The 13576-nt window shown below is 38.0% G+C and overlaps 1 protein-coding gene across 1 annotated transcript in view; it reads right to left on the bottom strand.

Annotated features, from left to right (window-relative positions):
* Positions 1 to 130: 130 nt before the first annotated feature.
* The window catches only part of AK9 (adenylate kinase 9), a 76612-nt gene continuing 63166 nt past the window's right edge, over positions 131 to 13576 (bottom strand). The window contains exons 26-35 of the mRNA XM_040599399.1: positions 11380 to 11593; positions 10211 to 10412; positions 8903 to 9049; positions 7099 to 7319; positions 5704 to 5900; positions 5026 to 5195; positions 4226 to 4324; positions 4042 to 4144; positions 3374 to 3488; positions 131 to 451 (exon numbers count right to left, since the gene is read on the bottom strand). Coding sequence (XP_040455333.1) covers positions 183 to 451; positions 3374 to 3488; positions 4042 to 4144; positions 4226 to 4324; positions 5026 to 5195; positions 5704 to 5900; positions 7099 to 7319; positions 8903 to 9049; positions 10211 to 10412; positions 11380 to 11593 — 1737 coding nt within the window. The 3' untranslated portion in view covers positions 131 to 182. The remainder of the gene's footprint in view (positions 452 to 3373; positions 3489 to 4041; positions 4145 to 4225; positions 4325 to 5025; positions 5196 to 5703; positions 5901 to 7098; positions 7320 to 8902; positions 9050 to 10210; positions 10413 to 11379; positions 11594 to 13576) is intronic.

Genomic DNA, 13576 nt, shown 5'->3' with positions numbered 1-13576 from the left:
CGCCCGCCTACCCCCCGCGCCCCGCCCCTCCGCGCCCCGCGGCCCCGCCCCGCCGCGCCCCGCCGCCCCGCCCCCCGCCCCCCCCGCGGCCCCGCCCCCCGCCCACCGCCCCACCGCCTTCCTGCGTGCCCGGGCCCGTAGTTGCGAGGCGAGGCATGGCTCAGCATGAGAAATTTTAATCTTCAGGTTCGGTGGCTGCGGGGCTGCTCCCGGGCGGGTCGGGCGGCTGCTGGCGGCGCCCCTGGCTGTGCTTGGGGGGAGGTGAGCGGCGAGGGCACAGCCGGCAGCCCAGGGCCGCCGTCTTTCAGGGAAAGCACTGCTGGCTCTGCAGAGCCCGGGGGTCCCGCCGTGGCGGTCCCCAGGCGGGGGACGAGCCGGCAGCGCCGCAGGAAGCGCGCCAGCTCCCCGCGGTACGCCTGCCGCGCCGGCTCCGTGCTCCGGGGGTTGTGCGCTGCAAGAATTAAGCGGTACGTTAGTGCCTGCTCTTCGCTTTGTGGCATGACCTTAAGCCTTTTTTTTTTTTTTTTTTTTTTACAAAGGGTCGAGCGTGCGCCTGATGGTTTTAACCCTGGTACGGGTGGAACGGCCGTGAGCTGTACCAGCTGGTGCCAAAGCAACGAGTCAGGTATTTCAGAATTTCCTGGCTGCAAAAGTGTCATGACACTCAGGAAGATAAGGCATACGCTCAGCTGCCATCAGCTTCCCATTCCTGGGGAATTCCAATTCCCCGTGAGGGGCTGGCAATACCAGGTGGTGACAAATTGGGACACGGTGGCACCACAGGGGCATAGCCCAGGCACAGTGTGGCTGGTGCTGGGTTGCTGCGACCTGGGCACAGCCGTTCTGTGACATCAACGCTTTGCCCCTGAAAATGCAAGAGCTGCCAGATAGCTCAGAGGAGGAGAGAAATGTCGAGGCTAAAAACTACAATGAAGACTGTAGTGTTTCTTTTCTTTCTGACCTCCCTGCCCTAAGCCATATTTTGGTGTACGTTAGTATTGAGTGCCGATCCTCAGAGTGTTCCTTATTATTTTAACTGTTATACTGAGATAAAGGGAAGGAATGGTTTAAGACAAATTGTAACCATTTTTTTTCCTGCAGATGGTACTTCATATCTCATTACAAATAGTGGACAGCATAAAGAACTATACTATATAGACATACATAAGGCCACCAAGTTTAAATTGTAGACAAATACATTTACCAGCAGCCAGTTCTCAAGCACAGGTGTGCATAGAGCTCTTACAGGAGTCAAGTTTCAAGGGCAGTAAATTACTCTAGTAATGTGTGGTTTCCTACTATTCCCCCTTCCCCAGGAGTAAGTCTCTCTACATTTATGATTAATCACCTGTACCTTCTCTTCTTGGATACTGAAATCAATCCAGTATTATTAGAAAAGCTCCAGGAGCAACAAAACTGATGTTTCTTGTCCCTGACACAAGTTGAAGACGAGGAAGTCTTATTTCAGACAGAGATAGGATGTGAAAAATTTCCAAGGGACCACAACATGAAGTACTTGGATCAAGCTTTTTGATCAAGGATGGTATGACTACTCTGAAGAGTCCCACAATAGTACATAATACTGTGTTTGCAAAGGAGAATTTTCAGTGTACTGGAATGCTGTATCTTCAAGTTGGAAGCAGTTCTACCCAATGTTAGAAGAATATGATTTGTTTTCCTGGATTCCTATGGTCAAACTGTCGCTGCATGAGATTTGTGTACTTGCATAACCTTTCCAGTTCATCATCTAGTGCTAACAATGACTTAACAATGCAATGTATGAGCAAAGCATTCCTAGGGCGGACATCGTTGTGTTAGCAAAGCTGTGCTAATGGTCTTTGCAGATGAAACTAACTACAGTATAAAAGCAGATTTCTGGCTTAAGAACTGTACATTTACACAGGGACCTGTCATGTGCCTACACTGTTCAGTGGTCTTCCATAACAAAGCTGTGCTAGCAAATACTGTCATAGTCCAAGAAAATTCTGGAGGGCTCTGGAAACTACACGAGGAAACACAGGATGTGAAGGACTTAAAAAAGAGAGAGAGAGATAGCCATTATCTAAAAGAATTAAGCCAAAATTTAAAATTTACAAAAGGCAAGGCAAGGGAAAATTCTGAATAGGTTGGCTTATAAAAAGCAAAACCGGTGGGTTGAAGAAGTGGCAGTCTTGCTCCAGAAATCTCCAGCAGTACTGGAAACCAGACAAAAGCTACAGCAGAGCTGCAAACTAGGCTGTTGAAATCCTAAAAGCTGGCACTGTTTAGGCTGATTGCAAACTATTAAATGTTATTAGCTGCAACTGCTGTCTTGGACTGCAAAAAAACCAACCAAACAAAAATTCTAAAAAATAGAAAATATGAACACAGGAGACAAAGCTTGAGCAACTTTCCTCATGAAGTAGTAGTCCTAACCTCTGGTAGCTCCATGAGACATTTTATTTTATCACTATTTTGTAGGCTGAATACAGGCCACCCGATTTTAATTTTGCATGGCTTATCTTTGTTAATGAAAAGATAGCTGGTCAATTGGACTATCAATTAAATAAAAAAGTTTAAAATAACGTGCTGATACTCTGAATCACATTAATATTCAGATCTTCCCAGATAATTTCACAAATAAGCCAACATCTTACTTCCCTGAGCTAAAATCTAATTCAATCTACATGGATGTCTGTTACTTTGTACTGTATAACTTAGTGTATCAGTACTGAGCCCATGCAAAAGAAGGGCTTTTTTAAAAAAGTGACAAGTGTTCTATGTGCACTTAAGCTGTTTTTCAATACAATTAGACCTGTCATTTACATATTTGGCTGATGTGGTTTTGGAGATATCTATGACCAGAAAGTTGTCTTCAGGTTATCTGCAAGGCAAGGTTTTTTAATAGGTTTTATTTGACCACCTGATACAGTTGAAAAAAAGCAAGCACTGAGGCACCTAAACCATTCCTCAGGTAATATTTCAGCTTTTTATCACAGTAAATTTAGTCAATTTTTGAGGCAATTCAGGTTGTGTATGACTAGTTTAAAATGTAGTACCACCTAAATTGTAACATTTTAGTTTCTGCTTAAAAACTCCAACAATGCATGTTGGAAATGTTTTCAAGGCCATCAGGTTGTTGGCGATAAAATGTCATTAAAATCTTATGATTTGTGAGAGATCACTTCCCTATCTACCTATCCTATTAACCTTATTTTCCTCCCTGGTCTTTACACTTTTCCAAGAAACTTGACTATGTGTACTTATATCAGGATATAATAGTATTTTCCCAAGTTGGACATGAGAAAACTACATAGATTGGTTGTCAATGTTATACCAGATGATTTACTGCATTTATATAATTATTTTTATGGCATATTATTTTATACATCACCTTTTAAATGGTAGGCGACAAACAGCAGAGCAGTCTTTTTTACACTTAGGAATGGATCCTTTGGCTTTAAGCATCCTACTTCATTCAGAGCTTTTATTAGAGAAGTTGCTACTCCCTAAGGAAAGAAGACAGTTTTAGAAGACTGTTACAGAAATCTTGAACAAAAATATACTCAAAGCCTGATCCTGTTGTCATGCAAATCTAACAATATAGGATGATATCTAAGTTGGTGAATTGTAGAACATAATAGTATAAAATAGGAAGGGAAGTGGCCATGAGTCATTTTTCATTTCATATTCATGCCTCAAAATGTAACCAGCCATCCTTAAATGGTTCTGGATAGGTTTGTGTCTATCCTGGTGTTAAAAATCAAAGCAAAATGTAATCTCACAAGATATAATAAACAAAAAATTCAGAAAATCCATCGTATAATACTGCAGTTAATTATTCCCCTCTGATGGTTTTGTATTTTTTTCATTAAAGCTACAAATATATGTTATTTTAAAGCTTTAAAAAAAAATTGCTCTCAATTGTAAGAACACAATTTTCAATAAATATAATCCCATTAATAAGCACATGACTCTCATTGCATTAAAAATGAAATAAACTGAGTGGGATATACTATACATTGCAAAATCGTGTTTTAAAATGGAAAAGCAAAAACTGGCCTGTTCAAGGTATCCAGCCAAAGGGAGTGCAGTGAGTGGTATTGGCTCCTTTACTGGAGGGAGTTTACGTGGAAGCTTCAGATTCCAGTACTTCTCTGGTAACCTAACCAGATACAAAGTAAGAACTTTCAAGATGTATAAACTGTGACAAGATTAAAGATTTAAATGCAGTTAGTATATTTACCTCATAAACTTTAGAAGTTTTTCTTCACTTTCAAAAATATATACCTTATCTTGATATTTTGCTGCATACTCAATGTTGCCAGGCACCAAAGCTTCATATCTGAAGAGACAGAGCAAAAAAGACTTAATTGACAAGAAATGTAAAACATCATTTGTGTGGTGCAAATTCATGAGCTTCTGGGAGCCTTCAGATAATCTAGCAAGTATAGAACTACAAAAAGGTAGCAATTGGATCATCCAAGTTTCCACCACATGACTGACAGTTACAAGGCTCAAAATCTGAGAGAGTCTCTGCTTCAAAATCTGCTTATTAAGGGGCTTTTATAGTGCTTCTTTAGATCTCCTGGAGTTGAAATGCCAGCCATAGCTGTTCAGGAGATTGAGAAAGGACACCATAGAATTGATTTACTATGGTTCTGACTTGATGAGAAATTCCTGCACACTGAGGAAATCAGTGGGGCTTTATGGATCTCATAAAAATCATATAATAGTTAGGTTTGCATCTACTAAGGTTTTGTGAGATTTGTTTGAACTTCTGAAGGCTTATGATAAAGAAAACTCAAACTATATCCAAGCAGTCGTCATCACAAAAGATGGTAAGCCAACACAGATCCTTGTAGAACCTGTAGCCGTATGTATCAAAAGGTGATTTTACATCCATTTCTAAAGCCACATGCACAATGCTTTTTCTGTCCAAACCCTGAACATTATTAAAAAGTTCTTTGAAAGTATTTCCTTATTAATGTGTTAATATAGGATACATAGTCTGTAATTCAGGTTATGAAAACTGCAGTGATGTACCTCTGTTTTCCATCTAAGTAAGTGACTGGACAGTGCCCCTTCATTTCAGCACTTATAGGGAATAAGGCTTTCACTTCTGCTGCAGTCAGTTTCTTTGGTAGCATATCTGGGGGTGGGAAAGGGTGAGGTGCCAGTGGTGGCACATAAACCTCTGGTCTGCTCAAGAATTTCTGTAGAAAAAGAAATTACATGTTCTTATAGTGAAGAAGCGCTGTAAGACTGTTAGTCAAACTCCAGAGGACTGGCTCACACAATTTAGATACTTGTTTCTTCTACACCACCTCTCTTAGTGTGCTGGTGCTGCTGCTGCTCCTGAGTAAGTAAATTATTTTCCAACTTACTCTCAGTTGGAGTCATCACTATCTGCCCACCATCCATCACTATTCATTGCTATCATTAGCCACTGTCTACCCAAAAGAGATGGAGAAAGGAGGTTGTTTTAAAATGAAAAAAAAATCACACAGATCTGTGACTATTTGTAAGAGGACCTTTGGGCTGAGCGGACTTGCTGCTTTTTGTCTGCCTAGACATTTGATAGCAGAAGGAGACCAAGCAAAAGCTTGAATACTTAGCCTAATTCAGATTACATATTGCTTGTTTCTGTATGGAATCAAAGAATCTAAGCAAAAATGTTGCCACTTCCTGTAATCCCCTCCTGACCTGCTTTTTGACACTTACATCTAGTTCTTCCTGTGAAGCCATTTTGTAATAGCGTCCTTGAAATTCTGCAGCAAACTGCAATGACGACGTTATGGAGCAGTCAACCAATTCACCTTTTTCTGCAAGGCTGACGGGACAATACTGTCCAAACTCCCCCAGCCGATACTGCAGCTCCTTGGGAGTGATACATAAATCAGCGATGCTGGCTGCTTTTCCTGTTAATAGAAGCAATTAATGATAAAGTTTTATTAATGAAAGGCATAGAAACATCAAACATTTCTATTCAGAAAAGTTACAGTTTAGAAGATACTATAATTCATCATGTGAAAATAATACGAAATAATGAGAATTACAGTAGCATTGTTTTTATAGATTGATATTAAAATGAAGTTGCAACCCATTTTACGAACTAATTTTAGTAAAATTTTTCTAGCACTTAAGAAATGCAATAATTATTTTGTGGGATACTCTGCATGCTTAACTTATTAGTCTGTTTTCCCTGGGACACTTTTATTTCTAATTTATTGCTTTATTCCTTTGTGTTTCTAAGGAACATTTCAGTTATTATTGTATTTCTTTACATTGGTGAAAAAAAGTACAAGGTGTGATGAAAGCCTCCCCTTTTATTCATCCATGTCTTGCAAATGCTACAGTCTATCTGGATGAAATATATTCCAAATCTTGAATAAAATGTCATCTAAACCCCAAACTATTTAAAAATTGTGCTTTTCAAGCTTGATGTGAGAAAGTGAATTTCTCTTTTTTTGCTTATGACTGCAATTTTAAAGAAGGGTGCAGCTACAGAGCTGCAAAAGTTAAAACCAAAAGGTAGATATAAGATAAAGAAGTCTGTTTGCCCTTCAGAGGGATTCTAGTTAAACTGTAGGCATGTTTGAAAGGCATATTTAATCCCGAGCAATGCTGACCCACAAAAATTCAGGTGGGAACTGTTCATTCTAGACTAAAGTGGTTTTCCTCCCATGGCACAGAGATTAACTCAGATGGCCTATTTAACCTTAATTCTGAATTTATAATTAACATTTTCCTCCTCCTTCCCTCTTTCTCCACTGACACCTAAGTAAAACTACAAGTCATAGTTCCTTTTGTTTACTTTGGGGTACCCTTTGGGATTCCTCACCCAATGTTGAGGAATCTGCCATGGACCATGAGACCTCTGACTTCTTTCAGCTGTATTCTGTTACCCTGTTCTTTCAAGGATGGCCTCAGACTGTCCTGTAGCTAGTTTTGTCTCTGCTCTCAAAGATCACTTCAGATGAGAATGAAGAATTTGAGGGGAGGTATGTGCCCAAAAGTTAGCTTCATCCAAAGCAAGTTGCACTTGAAATGCACTCATTGCATTGCAGCTTCTTAAAGAAACAAGTATTATTCTGAGAAACTTTTTTGTTCTTTTACCTTCTCTTATTCTTTCCAGGTATATCTGAATTTCTTTAACAACCACTTGCACTTCCTGCAGTACTTTGTTCCAGATCCACCACTTGCTTTGAAAGGCATCAATCACACACCAGTTCTGATGCTCCTTCTTATAATAAGTCCTAATTGCATCTATGTGCTGTTCATAGCAGGAATTTTTAATCGCTATAATCTGTGAGCTGTCATGTTCAGGGTAGGGAGGTCTGAAGATAATGAAAATAACACTGATTTAAGCCTGGAGATCAGATATTTCATTGCATTTCAGGCCTAAATTCTAGAGTTCACTTTTAAGTCCTTTTTACAAAATTCTGCTTATTTGACACTGTAGAACATATTTGAGAAATACAGATTTCGAACTAAGAATACTACCAGGTACATATGAAAAGCAGCATGCTTCTTATCAGACAGTTATGTTCAGAAACAAGGAACAAAACTTCTGCTATTTATGTCCCAAATAGGGCTCAATAATTTTGTTAAGGATTTGGAATGTATCAGCACATATTAACTGACACGCACTACCAATACACCATTAAATGGTAACCGAGACAAAATGCTAGGAGACTTTTTAAATGGAATTCAGTGGTTTATTAAAAAACAGGCTTAATTTTGAACTGTGCCCTTGTTTGAAATCCAGAAGTAGCCATAATCCTTGGATATATTTTGAAAACTGTCTGTCATGTTTACATATAAATAAAGTAATCCATCTAACCTCTAAAAATATTATGCAAGACCAGAAGAGATATTTTGACTAGAACATAGAAGCATTTATTGTTCTGGTTCTTAATTTAAATGATGCCCAAACTGATAAACTTCTGTTTTAATTGGATTAATTTCTCTGTAAGTTGTACCTTTCAGAAATACCTGATATTGCACATTTTATTTGTATTTAAGCCTATGAAATGTAATTAGTTTGGTATTTAAAATTAAAAGTTTAAAGTAAATACTTTTTAAAAGACAGAATTAATTTAACTTTTTTGCAATGCAAATTGTCTTTAGGCTTTCAGAAAACAATTAAACATTGTACTGATTATGTGATAAAAAGAAAGACAAAATGAAGAGTCATGCAATAGTGCTCTAACCTGTCTTGAACTTCTTAGAAACACTTCCTTTAATGAGAACCAGGTTCTTATAGAATTTAATTTTAACATGAATGTTCTGTTCTTTTTAATTCTCTGTTATTTTATAAACTACTTACTGCTCTTCTTCAAAAACAACCAACAGCTCTTTAATATTTATCTCCTTAGAAAAACAAAGAAGGGAGCAAGCTGAAGTGAAAGGTTTAGATGAGTAACTCATGAATTGTATGTGTTATTAAAATATACATTATTTCCATCTTTTAAAAAGGACTCCAATTAAGACTTAAAAGAGAGCTTATTAGATGAAATAGCAATTTCCCTTATGATGATAATAATTCAGTTGATGAATATTAAACTTCAGCAGCAGAGTGAACTAGTAACGTTTCTGATGTACAGTTTAATTAAAACAAATTTAACTAAGCAGTGGGTGCACAGCATTGCACACCTGTGACCTCAATCATGCAATCACAGGGGATCTGGCCACAAATTCCTTATGCCTCCGTTTCTGGTCTATGGAAATCAAAGCGTTAGAATGTAGAGGGACGGGTGCCCATGTCTTTTCATGTGTGTTTCAGAGTTCAGAGTTTGGAGACAGCTGGGTTATGCCATCAGCTTAGACGCAGCCTCTGTGGGTATAGCACTGAGGCACATAAACAGAGAAATGACAATACCATGTGGGTAAAATTATTGCTACTAGGGAGCATCACTACCTATTCATGCTTTCCTTATCCAACAGTGCTCTTCTGGACACTTCCTTTGCATCCATTCCTAATTCAAAGATTTTCACTGGAATTATCCTAGCTGATTCCAAGAGGTTTACTTGTTTTCTTGTTACTGGATATCCATCAATTACAACTCTGCATGCAAACAGAAACACAGTTTTCTTAAGAAGTCAGTTTCTAATTAACCATTAAGACTATGTATATTCCTAGTACATTCTCAATAGAGGCAAAAGTCTACACCCATGCCATGAAGTATCTCTGCCCTGACTTGATAGGTGCAGTCTTCAGTCCTAAGAATTTACAATCAAATTAAAAAAGAAAAGATCAAGTAGACATAATAAGAAATAGAAAAGATTAAAGGAAATACACAAAGGGCAAAAAGTATAGGAATGTAAATGGATGGCTCTGACTTATAAAAACAGTGGACTTTAAAATTCTGACACATCAATCATTCAGAAACATAATTTTAACTAAGGGATATCTCCACATGGATTGGGAGGAGTAGTTTTCAAAGTGAAAAGTAAAATGATTTACAGTACTTGAAGAGTTTTTAAGTCGTATTGAGGAAGAAATGCTTTGCACATGTTAGGCAGTACTGGGGGAAAATATACTGAAACAATAATCCGATATTTAATATGAAAGAAAAATTGAAATAATTATGATCTCAAGCTCAAATAAGTTTCAAAGATTATTCCACAATTGCCTTTTCCTGTGACAATTCTCCTTTTTGGGGAGAGGAGTTGAAAGTCATGAAATCATGATCATGAAACTTTTTAAGTCTGCCCAGTTTGGAAGGTGTTTCAGTGGTGGAGAAAGAGCCTAGGAAATCAGGATCACATATGAATGAGGTGGAAGGACTCACCGGTTTCAGTTCCTCCTTAAAAACTTAGTTGCTAACAAAGCCAGAAAAAACCTTGTGTACTGAACCAGTCTGCATGACCAAAGAGAATCAGATGTGTCCAAGTTGGTATTGGAGTTGGTATAAGAGAGATAAAATGGTAGTTCTTAAAGGATAATAGAAAATATTGGCTTATTGACTGAAAAAAGGTAACTTTCATAAAGCATACTACTGGAATTTACTGCAATATAGCTACTTGAAAATTACAGAAAATTATGCTTTAGCCTGGTTTCCCAGAGTAATGTGAAGAACCTCATTTTGTATGGATTATTTTGTTAATACATAAACAGCTGAGGTGTTTATAAGAAATTGTTTTACAGTGATACCATGGGAATCACTGCTTATGAGGGACTGGCATATCTTGAAAAAAACCTCCAAAACCCAAACAAGACTCTTACCCAGTGGTATTGCATACGTGATTCATCAGAGCCACATCTAGAGCCTGGATGGCCAGTTCATCAGGTACGGTCAGTCCTTTGTGAAGATGCCACTTTAACATTAGTGCCAGCTCGCTCTCTGGCTGGTTGTTTAACACAAGCCGTATGGCATCTCCCATACTCAGGCGCAGTAACCCATATACACTAGCAAATTTCTTGGCAACTGCAAAACATGTTGATTTCAACTTTTACATAAGCAACATCACAAACTAGCAGTCTGTTCAAGTATCTGCTTATCTCCTCAGTCTTAAAAACTAACGGGTCAGCTTATTCCCTGGATCATTTCCATTGCATAATCTTGGTAAGTGGGTACCTAACCCTGCTTAGGCCCCTAAGTGACCCAGAGCTTGGCAGATGTGCAGAGCATGCCCCGTGCACTAACAACGTTCAGTTCAGCACAAACCTCAGCAGCAATAGTCCATGTCATTATAAAATATCTTAGAAAATATGCTTCCACTGCTGCCCCTTTTATAGAACAGCCTAGCGGTTAAATCATTTATTTATTCAGGAAATGGAAAATAGGGTTAAAATTTCCTCCTTAATGTGAGATGATTTTCACTCGTCTCTTCTTTTTCTAACACCCTATTCTAATAATTAAGCTATGGTGTTAGCTGAATTTTCTCCTCCTCCAGTTAAAGGCAGAGGCCTGTGGATTGAAAGAGTCACAGATGAAGACAGAGAGGGAAGAAAGATGGAAATACTGTTCTTTTTTAATCTAGAAGATTGGAAACAGACTGGGGAATGTGGAGTTTTGGGTTCTGGTCCTTGATCATAGGAATATTTATTTCTTCATTTTACATTAGAATATATTGAATGAAACAAATAAGAAACAATTAGAAAATAATCAGAAATAAATACAAGGGGTATAAATAATGTAAGTCTGGATTTTCTAAGTGCCAGTCCAGGTCACTAACTTCTTAAGAAGCTGGGGTAAAATTCAGATGGGCAGCATGTAAGTATCTGACTGTCAGATGAGACACTAGAGAATGTAACTAAAAGAATCTATACCCAGCAAGAAAAGCAGGAAGACCAATGATATTAATGGTTTATGATTTTTTACTAGCAGTAATGATAGATACAGCTTCAGTCATTAGATAAGGTTTTGCTTTATAGATAATACTGGCTCCTACCTGTAGTCTTTCCAGATTTTGGAGGTCCCACAATTGCAATCTTAATTGGCACAGCTGGTTTAGGTTTTGGCTGACGAATATATTTTATGGGATTCTTCATAAATGTTTCTTTATTTTCTTTACTTGAAAAGAAATAAATGTATTGCCGATGGATTACAGGAAAGACTGTGTTTTCATGGTTTTGTTGTGCTTTGATTACATCTCCTTCCCTGAGCTGTAGCATATACAAAATGAGAAGCAGCTGATTAGGTTTGACAAAGCCTCCTCTCCCTTCATCCTACAGAAGTGACTTTATAGGCAGGTAGAGGAGTACCAACTATATTAAAATAAAACATCAAAGCATTCTCAAATTCATGCATATGGACATAATACTTCATCTAGTGTGAGGAACTTGCATACATAGGCAATTCTTATACAAAAAGACAAAGTAAAATTGAAGATGGAGAGAATATTCACTATTTCCAGTAGGTGGTACCATAACACTTTCTGTCCTTCAAGTCAGTGTAGTCAGGTGTAAATTTTTTTATTACTATTTTCAAGGAATAAAGAAAATCATTTTATTCCCCTGTGAATTAAAACCATTTAGCTGCTTGGCAGGAGAAAATACACTGAGAATACTAAGAATACATGTACAAATGAAGAAAACAGAAAATAATATCAATACTTACTTAAGATGAAGTGTAAAACCACAACAAGGCAAGCCAAAAAAAGCTTTTGGTAGACTAGATACACTGCTGGTGAAATCTTGTCAAACACAACACAGCCCACTAGAAAATCTGTAGCATTGATGGGTCACTGAGATGTAAGAGGAGCACTAATGGCAGAAATGGCCATTGCAGAAATGCTAAATGAATTCCTTGCACTACTGTTCACTATGGAAGAACGTAGTTACGTCCCTGTTGCAGCCCTTCTTGGAGGAACTGCCTTAAAGCATCAATAAATTTAGACCAAACTGTTGACATCTGTAGAAAATTTGCCCAGACCAGATGACATTCACCTTGCAGTTTTAGAGGGACTCAGAAATGAAAATTTGACTGACTAATGTGTAACCTATTGCTTACGTTTGCCTTTCTTCCACGAAAGAGGAAGGTGCAGAAAGTGGCTATTTTTTTAAGACCTCCAGGATGGATCCTGGCAAACATAGTCCAGTAAATATGACCCTGTATCGAGCAAATTGAAAGATACTAAGGAAAAAACTAGTTACAAGCATACATAAGAAATAACGGGGAAGAGCCAACACTCAGCTTCTTGTAGAGGGAAATCACACCTCACAAATCTATTAGTATTCTTTGAAGGAGTCAGTAAATACATGGATTTGTTGATTTGGTTGTTACAGTAAGAGATGGGACTGTTTAACTGCATGGCATTACCTGCCAGACCATTCCCTGATTCTTAGGTTCCTGTTCCTGCATCGAGTCATTGCAGGGTGCTTGCCCTCAATTTATAAGATGTCAGGAGTCTGTTCTACTGTATATCTGCTCCCATTCCTCCCTCAGCTCATCCTTTTTATTCTCTGCTTATCTAATCAGTTGCATAACTACTTTCCTCACCCCCAAATTTAATCTAAAAGTAATTGTCATATACTCTATCTGCCTTTCTATTAAAAAAACCCTCTGGTCCTTAATCAATGTCATCATTTCCATTATATCCTAAAATACTCTCAAAATGATCTATTTCCCTTTCATTACTGTCAGCATGTACATTTCCACTATCAGCACACCACTCTGATTTTATATAATAGCTTTCTATGACTTCTTTCTTCTAACTGAACTGTACTTCTTGGTTAGTAAAATACAGCATAAATGAATGAACTGGAGAAATGAGAAGACAAAAATGTAGTGAAATCTAGTAGAACAAAGTGCAAGGTCTAGCGTGGAGGGAGTAATAAGAATTCAACATAAAAGCTGGGGTTCAATTATTGGAAATGACAGAAGAGAAGAAGTATCTACTTCTATTAATATGCCCCTAGATTATTAGCTGCCAATTTGATGCAGCCATGAAAAAAGGCAATTCTGATCCTAAAACATTTTAAGTAAGTATTTTGATTATCTAAATCCATAGTAAGAGTTGATCTGTATACAATGCTGATTGCCAAGGTTAAAGAAAGGTAAATGTCATCTGGAACAGGTGAAGATCCAACGTGATGACTATACAAAAGGGAATAAAATTACTTGATTAATTAGCATAGTGAAATGAA

This window comes from Falco naumanni, chromosome 6 (assembly GCF_017639655.2).
Source record: "Falco naumanni isolate bFalNau1 chromosome 6, bFalNau1.pat, whole genome shotgun sequence".
Taxonomy (NCBI): Eukaryota; Metazoa; Chordata; class Aves; order Falconiformes; family Falconidae; genus Falco; species Falco naumanni.
The sequence above is the reverse complement of the archived record's forward strand: the minus strand, read 5'-3'. Positions and strand labels throughout refer to the sequence as shown.